The sequence below is a fragment of the Amphiura filiformis genome, chromosome 11 (genome assembly GCF_039555335.1).
Source record: "Amphiura filiformis chromosome 11, Afil_fr2py, whole genome shotgun sequence".
In the NCBI taxonomy this organism is placed as follows: Eukaryota; Metazoa; Echinodermata; class Ophiuroidea; order Amphilepidida; family Amphiuridae; genus Amphiura; species Amphiura filiformis.
Genome location: NC_092638.1, coordinates 49,135,010 through 49,159,235, shown reverse-complemented (window position 1 = coordinate 49,159,235; position 24,226 = coordinate 49,135,010). Strand labels below are relative to the sequence as shown.

Sequence of the window (24,226 nt, the reverse complement as noted above, 5' to 3'; positions counted from 1 at the left end):
AAAAGGTATTTTTTCTTTCATTTGAAGACATGGATTATAAAAAATAAAAAAAATAAAAAAACGCATTTCGCATTTGACTTTTTTGACCTGCTACAAGGAAACAAACATGTTTTTTTTTTTTTGCCTTATGTGTATCCTTGTAACTTTCTCCCTCAGTGCTGCAGATCTATACATCAAAGACTACCTCCACTCCCTACGTACAAGCTGGTTTCACTGAAGCCAAACCCTCAGAATCTACTTCAAAGACAGATGGATCCAGACCGTCCATCCATTGGTGAGACTCTATTGTCTGCTATCAGAGAATGAAGATAGGTTTATCATGCCAACCAAGGAACAGGTGATGAAGTACCGGGTTGTCGTGGCAACACTCAGCACATCGAGATTCCTCAGTCACTTGGATCTCAAATCAGGTGAGTTGTCGTTTTTGAGTTCAAAAATGTTTTGATAAACAATTTTGAGAAACAATTTTGAGGTAAGTGACTCAGTAAACTACACCAGCTTCCAAAGAAGTATGGCACTCTCTCTTGCTATGATGGACGCACTCGTCCTGTTAATGAGCTCTGTACTGATCGCTTCTTTGATGCGTAATCAGCCAATCAGATTACTTATCTGTTATGATTGCCAGATGATTGAATCAGCCAATCAGATTCCCATTTCTGTGTTTAAGCTGTGTATGATCTGAAAATGTAAACTAGTGCTGTTCTTCTCTGCAACAAGTGTAAATATCAGAAATCTTCATTTTCTTTTCATTGGTACACCAGGTCTGTTCACTCATATACTACTGGATGAAGCAGCACAAGCTATGGAATGTGAAACCATCATGCCATTGGCAATCGCTAACGAGCAGACGCGCATTGTCTTAGCCGGAGACTATATGCAGGTAAGATTTGGTTATATGAGAAAAAAACTCAACAGAATTGTATGTAAGATCTGCCAAGATTGTAATAGATAAGAGATCACAATAAACTAGGAAGCAGGGTTTCTTATACAAGGAATATGCGCTGGCCTTAGCATATATGCTTACTGGAAGGGCTATTTACTATTTGCTGACTATCAACAGATTGTAAGAGCAGGTTAGCAGCGGAAGTGTGTAAATATGTGCTGGGCTCTTAAAGTGTGCAACAAGAATTGCACTTCCTAGTTTAGCGTCTTAGAAAGCGCAAGCATTGCAGAGATTTGTCCATAGTGCTTTGAGCATTAGCTGATGTGTTTAATTATTTTGAATGCTGAAGATTTAAAATGCTACTGAGTTTTGTCTCATCCTTTTTTACTCAACAGATCAGCCCTCAAGTTCATTCAGAGTTTGCACAAGAAAGGAATCTGCATGTCTCGCTTCTAGAGAGACTATACGACATGTACCCTCTCGAACACCCGTGTAAGATCCTACTATGTGAAAACTACCGCTCTCATGATGCCATCGTGGACTACACATCCAAGTTATTCTACGACGACAAGCTCCTTAGCAGCGGCAAGCAGCCCCAACACAAGAAGTGGTATCCGTTGTCGTTCTTCACGGCACGGGGAGAGGACGTACAGGACAAGAACAGCACTGCATTTTATAATAATGCAGAGGTGAGATTTTCAGTTAGTATATTTGAGACAAGTTGTGTTCAACCTGCGGTATACATGCCACATACGGCCTTTGACGATGTTCGATGCAGCTGTTAAAACCTGTTCTTACCAAAAGAAGTATTATCAATGATATGAAACATAAGTTTGTAATAATAATGAATTTGATTGTACGGTCTGTACAACTATCTGTAATACACAGGCCTGTGAAATCTCCGCTACAGAGCGGAAATCCGCTTTTTTCATTTGTCTGACCAATTTCAATTTCCGCTTTTCAAAAATCAAAAGTGTGTCTGTGTACTTCTGATAGCATTACATGTGTGTCGCAATAAAAACGACTGGGAAATGAGATTAACGATGCTTGAAAGGTCATGAACCTGGCCCATACCCGGGTCATGAAACGCAAGTCATATATAACATCATCGCGATATTCTTTGATTCCTCGTTCTTACTCATTGTGTAATATGTTTGTTTGGGAACTGCGCCCATCGGAATGAGTTAAAAATGTTGTTGTGGTACCTGTGGGGAAATACGAAATATGTGATTGTTCGTAAGCGATTTTCAATCCGAACCATCCATCGGAAGTTTCACATTTGATTTCATAAAAATCATATGGAATTAAGAGACGAAACATCATGGCTACCATAAAATGTAATTTTGTCGAGCGACACTCACATTTAGGCCATGAAATGGAAGCTTATAATCTTCAATTTATTGCTGGTGAAATACGCGCAGAATAGCATTGAATTTGTACTGTAGTTTGGTAGGTAAATTTTCCCGATTTTTTTCGAAACCCACTGGTTGGTAAATTTTCCGCTTTTTTTTAAAAAGCCATTTCACAGGCCTGAATACACTATGTGGCGTGCTGAGCAAAAAGAGGTTGGTCACCCCTATCTAGACCATTTGGTATGCTAGATTCAATAAGACCAGTCAGCAGGAGTAGTAACTGATTATCTGAAGTGGTGTTGGACTATTCCAGATGACTAACTGCACTCCTTTGAAAGACATGAAAAATAAGGGTATTTTTTTTAGTTGGTATATTACCATAGAAGGTATTGAAGAGACAGATTAGATATATACACCTTGTTTTTCACCAGGTTCGCTGTCGCAAATGATAAAGGAGGCAAGCAGAAAAAGTGACCCTGTCCGGGAATCGAACCCAGGACCTCAGGTTTATAAGACCTGTGCCTTAACCACTTGGCCATGGGAGCTGTGTGATTAAGCTGGTTGAAATTTGATTTTGAAAGTCTGATCATGCCACTGGACATGGGTTTATGACTAATCACACTATTTGCTGCCTGACTACGATACACTCACTAAATGAATAATTTTATAACTTTGCACCCAGGTCTTTGAAGTTGTGGACAGAGTGGCAGAATTACAGAAGAACTGGCCAGAGGAATGGGGAACACTGGACGAGGGCAGTATAGGAGTAGTTACGCCATCGCAGACCAGGTATTCCGCATCAGGGCGGAGCTACGGAAGAAACGGCTCAATCTGATATCGGTGGAGAGAGTCATGAATGTACAAGGTAGGTTCCTTATCTGTATATTTTGTTGTTGTATTGGTGTAACAGATGACAAAGATCTTGTAGCCAGTTCCGATCAGGGTAATGCCTGGCTGTTTGTACACCCTACCTTGGCCCTAAGGTATCATGGGAGAACAGTGTTTTAGCACTAAATGGTTAACGGAGGTTAAATTTGGTTTGAGTAATAAATAAATAAATAAATGTAAATATTTATGCCGTAAACAGCCTCAAAGCGCTTTACATTTATTCCAGTCATTAGAATAATTATGTCAGAACCACGTTTGCTGCCTACAAATGGCGCAGGGTTCATCAGTACAATGACTGTGACTACCCCTAACAGCTTCCCATTGCATCTGGGTGGGGTGAGGCAAGCGTGGCACAGCGCCTTGCCGATGGGCGCAACACAGTGGTGCAATGGAGACTCGAACCCACGCACGTCGAAGAAGCTCTCAGATTATGAGTCCAAGGCTGTAACCACTGAACCACCGTGTCCTCAATATTAATGGAAAAAAAAAAAAAGTTGTGGCATATTTGTAACTGGTCTATTTGTGCCGTACTAAGATAGGTGGTGTAGCGTGTAGAGGGCACATGTCCCCATCAAAGTGAAAATTTGGTTTGAAAATTGTTGAAAAACTGCAGTTTCTCCTGAATCATGCACGATACCCCCAATTTAATGACTCGTGCTCGCCACTGCTAACAATCACACTTAACCATTCACACCCATTTCTCTTGGTAGGCAAGCAATTCCGAGCACTCTTCATCAGCACCGTACGGACTCTAAACACCTGTAAAACTGCACATAGAGAGAGGCAGACAGAATCCTCAAAGAAAGGGACCAGCACCACTTTATCAGCAGCTGCAGTAGCGGATCTCGTCAACAAGGAAGAGTCCAACTATGGGTTCTTGTCTAATGATAAACTGTTGAATACCGCCATCACACGTGCCCAGAGCCTAGTGGCTGTTATCGGTGACCCTGTGTCGTTGTGTTCGGTCGGAAAGTGCAGGTAAGGCTCGATGAAAGAAGTGAGAAAACAGAATATGTAACATGATCTGGTCCAGGGTTGGCGCGATTTAAATCAATTGATTTAAATCACGATTTAAATCAAATGATTTTTTTAAAAGAATCAGTGATTTAAATCAACTTTTTCAGTTTTTACCGTTTTTGATAAATTTAAGTTAATTTCTATCTTGAATTGCCTGTTTTACTTCATTTGTAATGTTTCTACACCTTTTGGAAACAATTAAATACCTCTATGATGTCATTTTATCTATTGCTAAAAAATCATTTTCAAGGTGCAGAATTCAACAGGTTTTTTCCCATGATTTTACCAAATTTTTTCTTTGAAATTTTCACATCTGAAAACATGTTTTGATTTTTTGTAAATACCTGATAGGATTGTGCATATGTCTAGCATTCCACTGGTGTCTTTGGACTTTATCATGGGGTATAGCAGTTCTTGGGATAAAAAAAAATCAAAAATATCGATTTAAATCAAATAAATCGATTTTTTTTTGATTTTTTTAAAACTAGTGCACCTGTAGCTGTGAGAGCCCTGATGCTGTGAGAGCACTGGCATGATAGCGATACTGTTTGACCCCAGATGACCTTTGACCTCAGTGTAATTTTGTTCATGCTCCCCTCATATGAAGGATTCCACCTATCAAGTTTAAGCCCAATAGGGCAAAGTTTAAATTTAGCCCCTACATGACCTTTGACCTCGGTTGACCTCAATTTTGTTTTGCGCATATATTCCCCTCGTATCAAGGATTCCACCCACCAAGTTTAAGCCTGAGAGGACAAAGTTTGAAATCCATGACCTTTGACCTTTGACCTCGGATGACCTCCATATAATGTTTTTCATGCTCCCCTCATACGAAGGTTTCGACGCACAAGTTTGAGCCCAATCGGCAAAGTTCAAATTTGACCCTCCGTAATGACCTTTGACCTCGGTTGACCTCGATTTTATTTCATGCATTATAATCCCTCCTATCATGGATTCCACCCACCAAGTTTGGGCCCGATCGGACAAAGTTTGAAATTTTGACCTTTGACCTTGACCTCCGATGACCTTCAAAACCACATGGCCAACATGCTTTTCCCAATACCTATCTATATCCCAAATTTCAGCACGATCAGTATGGCGCGAAGTGCGTAAACGCATAGCCGGACAGACAGACAGACAGATAGATAGATAGACAGATAGAGACCGCTTATTATTTTATTAGTATAGATATCAAAAAAAATCGCCAACCCTGACTGGTCCATGGAGGCCAAAGGCAGCAAATTTGAAATTGAGATATAAGGCAAAAAGATGGAGTAAAGAAATGGTAAATGCATAAGAATCTTTAGAAGTACGCCAGACCTTTGGCGCGTTCAGTATATGATAGCCTAATGTTTGTATTGGGTAATAATTATATTTTTTTTTTGCCTCCTTTGTCCTCCATGGACCAGGTCGTGTCACATATATCAATTCACAGCTTCAAATTATTTGTGGCCGTCATAGATTATACCCTTGGCATACATGTAGCATACATAGCGTAAGACACAGTTTACATGATAATGTTATTGAAATGAGTGAGATTTTTTCCGTCCGGATTCTGTATCTCTTGAATGGATAGGTGGATTGACTTCAGATATTCTAGAAATTTAAGGGAAAAAAATTGACAAATTGTTCGTAACAGTTTGCGTCAAGGTGGGAGACATTGAGGATGATGCTCCCACATGCTGTTTATTTCTGGTTTATTGTAAGGTGAAAAACCATTGTATTTTGTGAATACAGGTGAGTTTATAATTTGATTGAATGCACTCCCCATTCACCATATAAACAAGTCCTAAAATTGTTGTAATTTTGTCTCATTTTCATACAGAAAACTTTGGGAGTATTTTATCAAGACGTGTCATGAGCATAACAGTCTTCACGGTATCACGTTCGAAGAAATCCGTACACAGCTGTCAGGAGTCGAGATGAAGAAGACGTACATCCTCAATCCTCTAGCCAAGGAATTCATACCAAGAGCCTTCCGTAATCAAATCATGGGGGCGCCTGTCATTCAGAGTGTTCACGGTGCTGGTGTACGCAGCAGTCCCATAACAGCACAAGGCATCTCCAGATCAGGGTCAGTGTTATCCCCGACACCGATAACAAGCCAGACTGCAGCAGGACATCCTCTTGGAAGTGCGCCTCTACGATTTCCGCCACACTCTGGTATGGTGAGATCAGCTAGTCCGATGCATGTGGTAGATCCCTTCACCGGACAGAGAGTACTGTATGTGCCGGTGATGCCGGTGCGAATGATGCCCGGTCACGGCAGTCTGTACCATCATCATCATCCGGGATTACCCTACATGGATCACCATGGTATCCCCCATCACTATCCCCATCACGGGTTGCCGCATCCCTATGGTTTAGGACCACCAGTACGGCATTCGCCTCCGCATCCGCAAGGAGGTCCTCAGATGGGGACCATGTCGCCGTCTCAGCTTTCACCGCAACATGCGGGGGAGAAAGGGGATCGATCTAAAGAACACACCCCTGTCAAACAGCGAGGATCGCCGCTTGCGAAAAACGAACAGAAACCTGGTGTTGGTGACGGACAGGGGATAAGTCCAAAATCAATCTCTCCTTTAATCCCTATGCATGGACAAGTACAAGGCCACAGTCCTGGATCGCATAAAGGAAACCTTCATAGTCCCAACATGGGGCGAGGTAACAATAGCGGTGGTGGACAAAGTCTGGGGCCCGCTGCTTTGCAGCCGAGTCACCCTCATGTACCGGGTCCAGGAGAGCCTCAGGAGCTTGCAAGAGTTGAGGAAATGCGGATTCAAGAGGAGTTTACGTATCTTTTGAAGACCAGAGGACAGGAATATGCAAATAACTACATGACAAGTGTGAGAAGGTCACAGTCGGCTAAAATGAATGCACCTCAGGCAGCAAATGATGGTGTGAATCAGATGGAGCAGCTGCTGCAGAAGTTGAAACTACAGAACCAGCAACAACAGCAGCAACAGCAGCAGAAGTCGCAGCATCTTAGAGCTGGGTCTCCATTTGCAATCCAAGGCTCATTGCGACAACAGCAGCAGCAGCAGCAACAGCAAGGGCTGTTGATGCAGCAAAGAGCAATGCATCAGAATCAGTTGCACAAAAACGACCATCATCCATCAATGCAGCAGCAGCATGTGCCACAGCATCAAGGAGTCGGCAAACCAGGTGGCCAGCAGGTGCGACTGGATCAAGACCAGTGGCCCCCGAAGACAAATTCAGCTGAAAATCATAATGCAGCTCTTCATGTAGAAGTGAATCACTACCCTAATAACATTGGCAGAAATGCCAGCAATTTCTTGCAGCATCCAAGTCGCAGTGACTATGACATGTCACCGAGAGGAAGCAGTGAGCCTCCTACTCCTCCGTTTGTAAGAGACCTTGCAACGCACGATTTTGGCGCAAACGATCCCAGTCCTCGGACACCCCGCACGCCACTCCACCATAATAATCTTCCCCCAGAAGCATTCCAGTTTCCGGACCAATTCAGGGAGTTTAACTCGAGGGAGTTCAACTCGAGGGATTTCAACTCGAGGGAGTTCAATCCAAGGGAGTTCAATTCAGGGGAGTTCAATCCAAGGGAGTTCAATTCACGACCAATAGAACAGCAGCCTACAGGACACATGAACAATAATCATCATCATCATCAACAGCAGCAGCAGCAAATGTCAAGGATGTCGCTGCAGATCACAGGTCGACCTGGAAGAGCCCCGTCTTCCGAGCACAGTTCCAGACATCTCAACAGTAGCCCAAGCAATTTGAGCAGACCGCAAGATGTGTTTGGAAACGATCTATCAGCTCTGAATGAGGCTGCGTTTCCGTTATTGCGCAATGCCAACCCCAGCAGCAGTGAGGAGTGGGCTATGATGAATAATTCCATCGATAGGGTGGCAGCGGGAACAGTGGCACCAACAGCGGGAGACGAATTTAGACAATTCTCATCGCCTGTCCCGCATAATTACTCCCCAGCTTTGCACGCGCAGCAGAACTCCACAGAAAACTCCCAGCATCATCACCATCAGAACTCGTATCACCCCAACTCCCCAGCCTTGTATGACCCTGGTCCGGATAACCAAGTAGTCCCGCCAGGGCCACCAGGAGTCGCGAAAGACGAACTGAAACAACCTGCAGCAATGTCGTATGCAAATGTGCTCAGAGCGCCGCCGAAACCGAAACTTGTGATGCCGCTAGAGGACCGGATCAAGACGGCATCGCCGGATCCGTTATCGCTGATCAAGGAGAATCTTGGCAATCGACAGAATAAGGATGGATATTATTCCTATTTCAATTAAATCTTTGTATTGTATATAATTATATGATGTCCGCAAGGTGCAGGTATGTGTACAGTCCATTATGATCTGTGTGTGACCAATGTTTTCATAATCGTAGTGTTAACTTCAGTTTTTTTTATTTTGCTGCAAATATATTTGTAACCTTTTTTTTTCAGCAATCATTGTTCTGTGCTTTAAAAATATTTATAAAACCTTGCTGTGCTGCAAATGCATAAGCATCCTTAAAATAATCTTAATTCATTTGTATACCATTTGAAACTTAATTTTGTAACTAGAAAAGAGAAAGCAATTGTTTAACTTTGAGAACACAAATTGTTGACATTATTTGACTGTTGACCTTTTTCAGATAGAAAAATATTTGGAAAGAGATGTTCAATTTTTACCTATGTTTGTGCTGTGTGTCATATGTGACACGATCTGGTCCATGGGGGCAAATTTGAAATTGAGATATTTAGGCAAAAATATGGAGTAAAAAACAATGAAATACATAAGAAAAAAGACATCATAGAACTTCATAACTTTAGAACCAAGTATGCTAGACCTTTGGTGTTTTCAATATATGATAGCCTAATGTTTGTGTAAGGTAAAAGTTATAGTGACTCAATCTTCAAAAATGCCTCCTTTGGCCCCCACGGACCAGATCGTGTCACATATTAAAAGATACTTCAAGTTGACGGTGATATATAATGCTAAGGAAATTCTTCATTAATTTCATACACAGTATTACTTCAATATACCAGTGCTTTTCATCAGTCTTTCAAATAATATTTACCAAAAGGGACCATGCATTTGATATGATATGACATGTCACATTTTTATTACATACTTCAATGTAGTAGTCGAGACCAGTTTATCTGGGACCAAGGCTGTCTTGCAGGCTCCGATAAATCCCCTGTCCGATTGCCCGGGGCAATTGAAAATACTGTCGGGCAAGCTAAATCATCGGGCACCCTGCCCGATCGGGCAATTGCAAAATTATTGTGCAATGACGGCATTATTGCGTTCACATTTTACTTGCATTAATAGCAATGCAGATCGACAAACAAACAGTAGAAAATATATTTCCTGACAAGCCAGCAACTTAATTTCCACTGTTATTGATCCCAGGCTATTCCCAAGCATAATAAAACTGTATTAGGCAATTTTAGCTATTACAATACAGCAACTTGTTGATGGGTTTCTTTCAGAAATATTCGGGCATAATCGGGCAAGCAAAAGTTGACATAAGCTTGCCCGATCGGGCAATTGAAAATAAAAATTTATCGGAGCCTGCTGTCTTGATCAATCTTTAGATCTACCACACTAACAGACATAGTTTTATGATATGAATGATGGATTTTTGATGTGAGCAATGGTTAGCTCAACAGGATTTAGCAAAAATTAGCTTGAATTAAAAAAAAAAAAAAAAAAAAGTCACTCCTCCTAAACCCTTATTATATGTAGTTTCCAAACAATGTCATAAAATGTTGCATAATGGGACTTGTGTCAGCCATTTATTGCGGACAATCGTAAACTTTGTTGGGAAAAATTAATGATCATACTTTTGACCAATATCAAATTTGAGTGATATCAGTGAATTGCAATTGGTGTGTCCACTGTGTAGTAGTAGTAATGGGCTGATTCATTTGAAGTCTACATTCACTCTGTGGACGATTGTAGCAATATCCTCCACAGGGGGAGTATGAATGTCAAATGGAATGAGCACATTAACCAACTGTTTGAAACTCACTCCCCCCCCCTTTATGGAAGATTGAGGTTGAATTTGAAATCCATACTCCCCCTGTGAAAGATATTTCTAAATTCAACTGGATTAGCCCGATTTCTGTTTTATTAAAATTTAACCGGATGAAAACATGGAGCTTCTGAAATAAAATTTGCTCAAAAAAAAAAAAAGTAAGTTGTTGCTGACCAGGATTATGTAGTTCCTGACATGTTTAGCAGTGCATAGCTTAACCACCTGAACCTGCTATGCAGCAAGCAGTCATTTTTGGGTAACTTTTCAATGAAATTCTTCGAATTTTTTGCTTAAATTGTAAAACTTGAGCCCTGCAATCGTATGCTGTGAATGCAGTCGCTCATCAACAGTGCGAATAGGAAGTTTGCCATGTTGCGCAGTATCCTCTTCACAGTCGTGTATCATGACGCTATGCTTGAATTTGATTTGGTTGAAAGTGGGGTAGGGTAACAAATACCTCTTTCTGGTACCAAAGACATCTTTAAAATTCTAAAAGTAAGCAGCAATGATTTCTATGTTATGTCTATTATGATGGCCTTTAGTGCACTTGTGTTTGTAAAATTGTGTGAAACAAAACGTTAATTGTAAACTTGGTCACAAAAATGAAAAATAAAAAAAAAATTTAAAATGGTAGAAACAATGAGAGAAAACACTCTTGCAGGTTATGTTCTCACAAAAAAAATTAAAAATTAAAAAATTTAATCAAAAACATTAGCTAGAAAAGTAGAAGTAGTATAATTACAGATATTTTTTTTTCATAAAAATCAAGGCCTCAGGTTTTGTGTATTGTATATATAAATAACACTGCCCGTAATATCCACAACTTATTTTCTTATAGTGGTAAACGAACCCCGCACGTTTGATGTCTTTAAAAGTATAGTGAAAAAATAGTAGAAATTATTTTTTAAGAAGTGAAACGAAGTGTTTAATTTGGAACACGATCGCAAAAAAAATTAAGTTTAACAGCATTGATGTTGATTAATGAAAAGAAGAAAATGAAATCATTGCTGATTATACTGTCACTTTTGAATGCAAGAAAGGAATTTTATTTATTTATTTTTTTGCACAACTTTTGTTATTCCCAAGTTAACATGTATGTTCCACTTGACAAACACCTCAAAAGAGAGGAGTTGCAGGGTCAGAATTTCATTTCACAATGCGAGAATCAATCTTGATTCTTGCAGAATAAATTTGCGGGAATCATTTGATTCTCGCAAATCAACTTCTGTGTAAACTACAAACGTTTGCGGGAATCAACTTTATTATGATTCACACAAATCTGTTTACAAGAATCTTTGCGAGAATCGATTCTCTGAAATTCTGACCCGCAGTTGGTGAACTTGAAGCGCTGGAAATGTGAGGTCAGGTGACTGTATGTTTTACAGTAGTATGGCAAATAAGTTGACCATTGTTTAACTGGCTCAAATCAAGAAATTAGTTTTTATTATCCAAGATTTAGTATTTTTTATTGGATTCTTTCTTACATTCACCAAAATACTGACAGTATAATTCAAGCCCGGGGTACTCAGTACAAATGACCATACGGGACGTGCAAAACATGGGTAGCATTTTCAGCCTTCTGGTATATCAATGACCCCTTTTTCAAAGCCTATTTTGGTATATGAATGGGTCCTTTTTCAAAATTTTCTCAATTTTTTCGAAAACAGCCCAATTTTTCCTTAATCTAGCCAAAATTTTCCCAAAATTTTGGGAAAATTCGTAAAAAAACTAAGACAATTTTGGGTAAATTTGGCCGAAAATTTTGACTTTTGGTATATCAATGGGTCCAAATTTCTTGAAAAATTGGTATATTTATGGGTCTACTTTCAAAATCTCAGCGGCACGTCCCTACCAAAACCAAACTTGAGTACCCCCCGGGAATTCAAGCAATCAATTAATAATCAATTAGATTGGAGGTTTTTGTGTTTGTTACAGTCATGCCTCCTGACTTGCATTTTCATGAATGTCGAATTGCAATGTTGTTCGGTTACTCAGTTTCTTGAATATTACAATGTTTGATATGAAAGCAAAGATAGCTAGGAACAAAACTTTATTTAAATATGGCCCATGTTAGTGGTAGTGTTTGTTATATATTATAAAGAGAATACGGATCTGTAGGCACTGTAATATGTGTAAAATACATCGCTTTTTTTCCTATCTTTTTGTGTACACAGCCATTAATTATGTATGCAGCAGGTTTACCAATCTGCGTAGAATTGTAAATAAGTCTTGAGACAATTTTTTTCCCTTCTCTTTTTGTAAAGTGTATAGTGTACATGAAAAAATGGGCTATTCCAGTTGAAATCCATACACCCCTTATGGAAAACTTGGCCTTAATATTCCACACAGGGAGTGTGAACTTCAAATGGAGTTATCTGATTGGATGACTTCATTTAAAATATATTCACCCTGTGTTGGAGGTTAATTAAGGTCATGTCTTCCATAGGGGGTGATGGATTTCAACTGGAATAGCCCAATGTGTGGACAATAGCTGATGTTTTAAATATTGTGAAGTTTATGTTTCTCTTTAATTGTCTGTAGTTTTGGGTGTTATATGCAGCCTGTATGATGATGTAATGGGTGTTATATGCAGCCTGTATGATGATGTAATGCTACCATTTTGTCCTTGTACTGTTGATGGATTAGTATTCTGATATATATTAATGTGCCTATGTAACATGCATTGGGCTATTCAACTGAAATCCATACACCCCTATGGAAAACATGTAAGTTAATCTCCCACACAGGGAGTGTGAATTTCAAATGGAGCTACCTGAATGGGTGACTCCATTTGAAATTCACACTCCCTGTGTGGGAGATTAAGGGCATGTCTTTCATAGCGGGTGTATGATTTCAACTGGAATTGCCCATTTTGAAAGTTGTTCTGTTGATATTATAAATAGTTGTTAACAAATTGTTAAAAAAGTGATGGAAAAAAAGCAAAAACATAAAAAATTATTTGAAGTAACTTCATGTTGGTTGAAAAAAGATAGTGACAGGATAAATATTCTCCTTGAATGTAATACGGTTGTGTGTGGTTTGCTATTGCTATGCACTTACACCCCTCTTGCGTTCAGGGAGTTATCCGTAAGTGTTTTTAGCTACCTCATGGCAGATACGCTACTGCTTGGATTAACCTGCGATGCACGTCTATTATTTGTGCCGCCTTTGTGTACACCTGTACTTTTTATATCAGCCAATGCTAGTGCTGCAAATACTTGAACTGTCTCTGCCAGGAGGAAGGGAAAAAAGGCACCATGGCCCAGTGGGAATTATATCAGATTGTTCCAAACCACACATGCTGTTTATTCAAAGTTGCGAAGAAAATCAAATTTGAGCTTAATTTAGCAGCAGAGTCAGGTGTTTTTTTTTAAATCACAACTTGCTCTTTCAAAATAAAAATATTGAAGTTGGTGTTTCGATGTCGACATTAATGCTGCGCATGCTAGCCACAGGCTTCAACATAAAAAGTTATTTTTTCAAAATATCAAGGACTATCTCAAGAACCACTGAACCAATACTAGGCTTGCTTGTACTCACTTTCATGCATTTTTCACACTGATTCCAAATATGGTCATGAAATTTTTAAAGAAAATTTGAAACTTTTCGTATGCAGCCTACATCAGCATGGACTGCAGTGGAGAGTGGACAGAAGACCTGGCTAATCCTGTTATCTATAGTAGACTATTTAGCATCAACTCTAATAGTTACGTTAACCAACATGAAAGTGCTTCAAATTTATAATCAAACATAAAAATAGGCTACATTATGTTACAGTTTTGTGCCACATAAAATTGTACGCAATTACCATAGTCCATTTTGTACGGTTTAGGGTTTGTTGTATCATATATAGGATCTTGTTAACATTGGGTTATTCGAGATGAAATCCATACACCGCCTGTGAAAGATGTGACCTTAATCTTCCACACAGGGGGTGTAGATTTCAAATGGAGTCACCCATTCAGGCAGCTCCATTTGAAATTCACACTCCCTGTGTGGGAGATTAACGGCATTGTTGACGGATTGTAAATTTCAGATGGGGTTACCTGAATTGGTGACTCGATTTGAAATCTACACCCACTGTGTTGGGAGTTGGGATCATGTCTTCCATAGGGGATGTGTGTATATAACTGGAATAGCCAATTTTTGGTGTTGTAAACTGTACAGTGTAGATGAGATGAAATCTTGCATAATTCTCGTTGATATCTTGATCAATTTCATTGTTTGTTAGTATTGATTATTGATTAGCCACATGGTGCGTTCAGTGATGGTAGCCATGGTAACATATTTGTTGTACGTCAAATCAATGTATTTTGCTGAACTAAGTGCCTAATTATTTGTTTCCTGTTTTCTTCTAAAAGTGTGTTGTTTTGATTTTGTAATATTTAACGTAACAAAAACAAGAAAAAAATTATATTGTTTAGTAGTGTGCTAATTATGTAATTGCAGTTTGCAGCTAATGCTTGTACATATAACTTGGTGACATGCAATGATTTGTACCATAATTATAAAAAATGTATGTAGAATTTTCATGGCATGAACTTGTAGCCAAATACCTTAAAGATTTGTCTTTAACTTCCAAGCTGTAGTGAAAAAAGTACATTTTCAGTTTAGAAAATTTCACTTTTTCAAAAAAATGCATTAAAACACTTTCAGTTCTGTGATATATGTTAGCATCATGTTAAATGTTGCAACTTTCTTTTATTTTCTTTGATGTAAATTTAAAAAAAAAATGTTTTCATAGATAGACCTTAGTTGTACATTATCTTTGGGCCTCTTTTCACACAGACTATTAATCTTAAGATTGATATAACCCCCTGAGCACTACCTGCCGATCTAACATTGCCACTGATTGGTCAATTATATGATATCTTAACTTTAATCACCAATCAGAATGGGGCTTTGCAAATAATTCACCTCAATTTTTTTGTGTGGTGAAATTATTCTAACAATGTTGGTGGTCCAACTGATAATGAAAACTTCTTTTTGGCCAATCGGCCGGTAGTTCTCATGAGGTTAAGCGAAGTTTGTACGTGGTAAATAATCATAAGATTGATCACGTCTTTGTGAAATGGGAACCTGATTGTTGTAGTAAAGTGGACTCTTTCTGTATCATGTTCAAATTAAGTGAGGCAAATTACACCACCAACATAAGGTTGCCATATAGGAGTGTCATTCATAGGAGCTAAAATGCATTTTCAGATGCATTTGTAAGCACAATGCTGTATACACTGATCACATAATAAGTACAGTTTTCCAAGCACTTGGGCTATTCCATGTCCTGTTGTAATCCATCTGAGACCATAATACGGTCTCAGTAATCCATACACCCTCTATGGCGGACATGACTTTAATCTTTCACACAGGGGGTATAGATTTCAAGTGGAGTCACCGATTCATGTAACTCCATTTGAAATTCACACTCCCTGTGTGGAAGATTAAGGATGTCTTCCACAAGGCGTATGGATTTCAACTGGAATAGCCCATTTGCTCCTCCACTTAATATAATGGTGGAATGGAAGTTCTCTCATCTCATTCAGTGATACATTAATAATCCAGGTTACCGTCTGTCATTCAAAAGAAGAGCAGCTTAACTGTAAACCTAAATAAATAGGCTATTCCAGTTGAAGTCCACACTACCCCTGTGGAAAATGTTGGAGTTTGTTTTTCAAATGTAATTGGTCAGAGTTAATCATTTTGAAACCCATACTCCCCCTGTAGTATGCCTTTAGCTTTAGCTTCCACATCAGGAGTCGGTATTTCAAATGGAAGCTACCCAATTGTCTATTCTATTACTCCCTCTGTGGAAGACTTTAGCTAAATCTTCCACAGGGGTAGTGTGGATTTTAAATGGAACAGCCAAATATCCCCACCCCTCTATTTGTAAATGTATATTGAATCATGTTGTATATCAGATTTTGTTAACTAAAACCTGTTTTGTAGTTTGTGTGTAACATAAATTGGGATGACAGGGCATTAAGCCTATACGTAGACTAGATAATGTTATACCTAAAAACATTTTATATATTAAGATGAAGTTTATAATGTTCAGTTATATAGTAATTGTGTTACAGTGTAAGAAAATTCAATTTAAAAATATTTTTTTCCATATACTTATGTTGTTTCTCCTTTTTTTTTTTACCAGAAGAAAATTGGCAATAATATGTTTTGGATATTAACTCGCGAAGATGTGCCAAACGCACATGCAAATCCAGTTATGGTGTCAAAAGATTTCCATGGCCAAGGGTCAGTATTATTATCCGATGTTTTGAGTGCATTTTCCCTCCAATCAGGTGCATGTGAAATGCATTCTGCAGTAAAATGCAATATTTTGCTGTAATAAATTTTTCGCAGTTTTGCGTTTTTTTTGTATTCGTGATTTCAAACAGTTACACATCAAAGCTAGTGGGAAAAACAATTTTTGCGGGCTTTTAAATTGAAATTGATTGAAAAGCGCAAAAATTTAAAACTCAGTGTGTACAATTGGACTATACAGAGTGGAATGTAGGATGCAATCAATACATACATGCAATTTAAATGCACTGGTAGTAAAATACACTCCAAGCACCATGCCATGTATTGGCCACAGAGAAGATATTTTACGCTTCCCATAATGCATTTCTCCCCGTATTGATTTGCTATGTAGTGCAGCATGGGTCGATAGTGATGAAATGTACCTCAATGGGAGAGTCCACATCCTGATCTTGCAAAATATGTTTATATCTTGACTATCGACCCAATCTCAAAATGGAAACAAAGGCAACCTGTGCTATGGAATGGGAATGTCACTTGATGAAATGAGGGGATGTATTATGTTGCAAAGGATTCTGGGAAGGACAAGATATCTACTTTGGGTTGTAACAATCTTTGTGACATCATATTGTGGGTTTGTTATGTGTGTAATATACTCTGATCAGCCTCGGTAAGGTAAACCCTACGTAGCTTTTAATATTGGATGGCGTAGATGCAACTGATTTCAATGCAAATACTACAATGCAGTGCTGGTATATATAGAGCAATTACTCCTGCTTGTGTTAAAGATAAAATTTGATTATGAACTAATTTGAATGTCATACTGGGGCTGATCAGTGTATAATGGAGCTTAAAACTGGTCTTAATTTGTTATTATCCGGGCTTAGATTCACCAGGACATGTAGTACATTGTATTAAAGATAAAGGAAACTATACCATTTTTCACCCTGGTGTGGCAGTGACGTCAGTGCGCATTCCATTAGTTGCAGCTCCAAGTATCTTGCAGACTCTGAAAGCGCACACTTAAAGATGCCACATAGATGCACACACGAAACTGCTGCCTCAACGTGGTGACGTCACTGCCACATCAGGGTGAAAAATATTATACATGGGATTGGTATAGCTATTCATTGCAGTTCTTGTAAAAATATGAAGGAAGTTACTAACATTTTTTTTTACAGGAAATGGAAATCATGGAGTGAAGCAAATGGCTGTTGGGCTATTCCACTTGAAATCCATACACCCCCTATGGAAGTTATGACCTTATTTTACACAGGGGGTGTATATTTCAAATTGGGTTACCTGAAAAAGTGATTCCATTTGATATCTACACCCGTTCCGTTGTGGGTATATGGATTTCAAGTGGAATATTCCAATATACGCAACCTTCATGCACCACTATAATGTACTACAAGTCTTTGTAGATTCTAGGCTATGTATTTTAAAATGTTTCAAACTTTATTGGACTGTTCCAATTGAAATCCATATCCTCTGTGGAAGACATGACCTTAATTTCCACACAGGGAGTGTGAATTTTAAATGGGGTTACATGAATAGGTGTCTCCATTTGAATTATATACCCCCTGTGTGGGAGATTAAGGTCATGTCTTCCAAAGGGGGTATGGATTTCAATCGTAATAGCTCTTTGTCATTATCCTGTAATATATGTACAGATAGATTTATGTGTATTGTAGTATTAGAGAAAGGGGAGACATGGCATTGATTTGCTAAACATATTATTTTCAATGGTCGCATGATTTCAGTGAAACAATGTTGGCATATGAGTTGTGTTGTAAGTTAGTTTGTGCTTGTTTACCCCCTTTCTCTGTCAAATTATTACTAAAATACAAAAAAGATAAATATATAAAAAAAAATGAAAAAAAAAGAAGATTAAAATAAGAAATATTAAAAAAACAAGTAGCAAAGACATAAAAAAGGAAGCGGCAGGCCTTAAAATAAGCCAAATTGGGCTATTCTATTTGAAATCCATACACCCCCTATGGAAGACATGACCTTTATCGTCCACACAGGGGGTGTAGATTTCAAATGGAGTCACCCATTCAGGTAATCCAATTTGAAATTCACACTCCCTGTGTTAGAGATTAAGGTTGTGTCTTCCATAGGGGGTGTATGGATTTCAACTGGAATAGCCTAATAGCCCTCTTGTTAAGTTGATAGACATGCATTGTAAGAGCCTTGTATGAAATTCAGAGGTCCTCATATATTTTAAGGGCATTTGGTTTGAGGACTAGCTTATTTTGAGGCTTGGGAAGAGGCTAGAATGCTGTTAAAAATTCTTTCAGCAGAGTTAGTTCACAAGCTGCATGACATGGTAAAATGAAGACTAAAAATCCAAAATGTAGAAATTAATATCAAATTGCTTTTTGACAAATTGACTGCTCAGTGCCAGAAGTGGGTAAGTGCAATAGCTGCCATGTCTAGCTGCCATGATTAATGAGTACAATTACTACAATATACTCTGTGTAAATTGCCAAATGTTCACAGGGTAGCTATTGCACTCCACTTCTGGCACTGAGCTTTCGAAATAGCTGATGAAATAAGGTTGGTGATATTGACTATGCTTTGCTTCTTTTCTTGGCCACATTCGTAGACAATCATATCTGGTATCTATGACTCAACTATGAGTATTATGTTGCTAAAGCAAACTCTTAAAATGCTTTGTATATTGTTTCAATTGAAATCCATACACCCCCTATGGTAGATAGTCTTAATCTCGCACACAGGGGGGTGTAGATTTCAAATGGTGCACCTATTCAGATAACCCTATTTGAAATTCACACTCCCTGTGTGGGAAATTGAAGGTCATGTCTTCACAGGGGGTGTATGGATTTAAACTGGAATAGCCAATTTTCTTTTACCATAGAGCACTTTATAATATTGTTGATGTTGTCTTATAAAAAATTTTTAGAGGTAGATCTCTATAGACAACATAACATAACAGGAAAATTTGTATATAAAAGGGAAAAAAAGAAAAAAAAAAGTATATAGGCAAAAAAAATATGAAAAAAAAAAAATGTTTATGTTACAAGGATGTGTTTACACATGCTTTAAGAAGTAGAATTACAGTGGTTAGTAGGATCTACTTACACAGAAAAAATACAAAAGTATATAAAAAAAATAAAAAAAGCAAAATATTGAGAAAAAAAGTAAAAGAAAAAAGTCAAAAAAAACAAAACAACAAAAGCTAAGTGGATAAGAAAAGAAAAAAGTAGCAAGTTGTACAAAGACGGGAGAATGTACTGCTATAGAAAAGACAGAAAAGGGAATTTGTTTTTGTTTTTGAATTTAAAATAAAGACAATTTTGAATGGTTCAAGGTATTGGTCAGGTAATGTATAAATTTGAATTGAGGTTAAGAGGGTTAGACTGTCATATGCAGTATGATTATACTTGAAGTAATTCTGGACTTCTTGGTAGTTACCATTGGTCACACTATGAGTTGGAAAGATAAATTAAGAAATTCAGAATCGTTGAGGTGGAAGCGCTTTCCAACAATTACATCCGTTTGATCCCTCTGTTATTGCTACTGGTTGTAATTAGAGAGTAGGGGCAATTGAAAAAAAAACTTCAAAAGTAATTTTTAGTGCCTAAATCCATCATAATAAGTATTTGAGTTCTTAATATTGCATATTGGCACTTCTAGTGTGTTGCCAGTGGCCCTTATAATGTTACCAGTTAAAGTAGGCATAGACTAGGGGTTCTCAAAGGCCACCAGGGGTGTAAACAAGAGTGGTTGTGGGCCGGATATGGCCCGCTGGTGCCTGCTAAGAGCTTCTAGCATAGGCCATGAAAAAAGAATGGACTTGTTGGGTTGGTTGGTTGGTTCTCACATAAAAAAATCTATTTACTCTCTGCATTTAAATGTTTTAATGCATTATTTGTGATGACCATCTTAAAATAAAATTATTAAAAAAAAAAGAAAAAAAATGAAAAGAAAAAATATTAAAAAAAGAGAAAGAGAAAAAAAATGGAAAAACAAGCAAAAAAAAAAAGGAGTTGAGGTACTCTTGATAAATAGTGAATGAGATGTAAGAATGTGAAGTGTAGAAGTGCTATTCCCAATTGGCTATTGCGGTTGAAATCCATACACCCTCTATGGAAGACACATCCTTAATCTTCCACACAGGGAGTGTGAATTTCAAATGGGGTTACCTGAATGGGCGACTTCATTTGAAATCTACACTCCCTGAGTGGGAGGTCATGTCTTCCATAGGGGGTATGGATTTCAAGTGGAATAGCCAAATAGGGTATATGGCACATATATGCTTTGTATAAACGGTGAATTCATGATTGAGGGAATGTGGAATAATTCTGGTATACCCTGCGCACAAGTATAACCCTAACCCTAAAAAATAGGGTGTACAGGGTAAACCAGAATTGCATTGAAAAACACAGGGTGCGCAGGGAAACCCAGAATTGTACCAGAAATGTCATGCAGGCTGTTCAGCAGCAGATATGAAATTGGCAGCGTAACATTTGTAAAACTGTCAACTAAGCTCTCTCTTTGCTAGATGTATATAAGAAGAAAAAAATACAAAAAAAGATGGAAGAAAAAAAATGTAAATAATTTCAATAAGCTTCACTGGTAGAGTTTGGTAAACTTACTTGATAATTATTTGAAGTAAATAATTGAAAATTGTCACATAATTGGCAGACAAACAAAAACATATTTCTGAGTATAATAGACATCTGTTGTATTTGTAAATAGTGAAATAGATTTATGTTATAGGGTTAATTATTAGCAGATTGTTATTAATATTGGGCTATTGCAGTTGAAATCTAGTCACTCCGTATGGAAGACATGACCTTAATCTCCCATACAGGGAGTGTGAATTTCAAATGGAGTCATCCATTCAGGCAAACCCATTTGAAATTCATACCTTGTCATGTCTTCCATAAAGGGTGTATGGATTTCATATGGAATAGCCCTTTATGGTTGGAGAAATAGATACAGTCATAAGATGTTTGAGATATTTTCCACATGTAGTGCTCCTGGAGCATAGCCTGTTTAATTGCTAATTTCTAGGTAGTGTATTCATGGCATTTTGTAATGCTCCTGGAGCATAACATGTTGAAGGAATCTCAATTTTGCATCATGAGACTTGTTTAGAGGCCGTCAGCCTTTCGTCATCTTGTGGGTACAAATGATCTGCGTGTTCATGCGTCGGACACTACGCGCAGGACGCGGCTTGCCACGCAGCTGTTATCACGCATCAACGCGGTGATTTTGCTGTTCACGCATGGAGATCGAACGACCATCACAGCGTGTACCCACAAGATGGCGGCATATGACGTCACGCTGACAGCCTCTATTGTAATGTAGTCGTTGATGGATTGATAAGTTTGGATGAGAGATAATGGTATCTGCCAAGCAGTGGTAGGATTTCAGTTTGGAGGGAGAGAGGTGTGATCTTAATTAAGAAATTATATTTTTTGAGCCTACACACTAGTAGTACATGGGAATAATCCAAAGACTTGTAAAATGCAAATTGATTCTCAAAAGTGAAACAAAATTCCACACCTGGATTTCATGCTTATTACAAAAAAATGGTGAAAATTACCCCTTTCCAAAATTTAAAAAAAAAAAAAATTTTTAGATTTTTACATCCTTTCATTGACAGGGGTTTCTTCAAGTTATACAGCAAATTTGTCACCCTCTTTCAGAATTTAGTGATAAGTTGTTGTTTTCATATGCTAAGCATGACTCTCCTTTTCCAACTTTTGATGCAGTTTCTGTACAAGCTTGGAAATCAATCAATCTATGACATCCCTTTGGCTTTCGCCTGTACACTACCAGATTCCACCTCCAGAGGTACACTGGTGCACAGCACTGGTACTCTATATGGAGTATCCATGTGGGTATTCGAGAGTGCAAACACCAGAATCACACATACAATACACACTGGTACTGGATTGGTACTGTGCTGGTGCACTTAAGAATACCTGTGTGGGTTAGTACCCATGTGGGCACTCTAGAGTGCAAACACAGGAATCACACATACAGTATACACTGGTGCTGGATTGGTACTGCGCTGGTACACTTGGAGTACCTGTGTGGATTTGTACCCATGTGGGTACTCTAGGTGCAAACATTGTAATCGCACATACAGTACAAACATTTGATTGGTACTGCACTGGTACTCTAGAGTAGCCACATAGTACCTGGACAGCAGTGTATCGCTGGGGTCGGCAGCAATAGGAATCTTATAGTGTAGGTACCATTAAAAAAAGAATAGTTTGACATAATTTTGTGATCGAAAATTTACTTAATAGATTCAGAGAAGGATACGGGTGGTGAATGAATGAATGGTGATTGGTCAGTTTATATATATATATTAATATTACACAAAAATGAACTAATTCAGTCAGAACTTTCATATCACGTTGAGTTTCTGCATTTCTTTAATACACTTACTCATATTATCTTGAATTTTGTATGTAGTTAGCAATGTAAATAACATATTTCCTTGTAAATGGCTGTACAAAAAAGTGGTTTCCACAAAAATAGAAAGAATTAGCTAGATATTTTTTGCTATTGCGAGTTTGACTCTTATAGTCACAGAAGGTGGTTCACACAAGTTATATCTCTCTCGTGTATAACAATGTATAATAGTGCGATTATTAGGAGAACGAGATGCGGTATAGGCAAAACTATGTTTGAAAAATTTTGCCCTTTTATACCAGAAAGCATACTCCTATATTTAAACAGAAAAAAATACTTTTATTTTACAAAAATAGACTATTTCTACAAACATAATTATTATTATTATTGTATATATATTACAAGCTGGGATATGAATAAATAGCGTATCTACCGTATCATTACATTTAGTAACAATTTTTTTTTTCTTATTTACTATTTTCGTGCATGATACTGAATATTTTTGTTATTGTGGTATATAGCTTAAAATTATTTAGAAGTGTGACACACATGTAAAGTTCTACTAACTTCATAAACATAGTGTATCCTATTATGTAAATATTCTATTAAGAAAAACAAGTGAAAGTTACTGTTTGGAATTTTCTCAGATACAGAGATAAGGTTGTTTGTGTTGGTTAAGTCTGCTATCCACAAAATTTTGCTAATTTTTAATATTTCATTGTAAATAGGATTCTAAATGCACCATTTGTGTAAGCACAACACAATGGTTGTACACTTTTGTATCAGTTCTGGTCAGGTAGTTGGGCTATTCCAGTTGAATTCCATACACCCCCTATGGAAGACATGATCTTGATATATGACACAGGGAGTGTGAATTTCAAAATGGGGTTACCTGAATTGGTGACTGTATTTGAAATTACACTCCCTGTGTAGGAGATTAATTTAATGTCTTCCATAGGGGATGTATGGATTTTAAATGGAACAGCCTAAATGGAACATAGCAAACTTGGGGTCAGTTTCACAAAGACTGGTAGTACATGTACATTTTAAAGTTCTCTAGGCCACAGAACAGTTATGTCTCACTGAGACAAGACTTGAATAGCACCTCTGTTCTGAAGTGGAGCGTTGTCTCTTTGTCAGCCAGGCCATTTAACCTATCAACACTGCCAAAAAGTCTCAAACACAGAGTTACGACATGTTTGAGACTTACGATAGATTCAGCTAGGTACTTGAAGTGTGCACAAGTCATTGTGAAATTGACCTCTAGTTTTGTTATTCATATATCATTTTTAATGGGACCCAGATTGAACCCCTGTGGAACACCATATGTAGTTGTGGACCAGGACCTTAAGTTGTGAGATTTCTTCTTGAATATTTTTATTGTTTTTGTGAAATTGAGGATGAATTA

At 37.9% G+C, this 24,226-nt stretch overlaps 1 protein-coding gene across 1 annotated transcript in view; it reads left to right on the top strand.

Moving 5' to 3' along the window:
- Positions 1 to 11,680, top strand: part of LOC140164932 (probable helicase with zinc finger domain) — a 66,652-nt gene extending 54,972 nt beyond the window's left edge. The window contains 7 exon segments of the mRNA XM_072188330.1: positions 157 to 410; positions 762 to 880; positions 1,279 to 1,572; positions 2,918 to 3,008; positions 3,011 to 3,100; positions 3,834 to 4,101; positions 5,966 to 11,680. Coding sequence (XP_072044431.1) covers positions 157 to 410; positions 762 to 880; positions 1,279 to 1,572; positions 2,918 to 3,008; positions 3,011 to 3,100; positions 3,834 to 4,101; positions 5,966 to 8,429 — 3,580 coding nt within the window. The 3' untranslated portion in view covers positions 8,430 to 11,680.
- Positions 11,681 to 24,226: the final 12,546 nt, after the last annotated feature.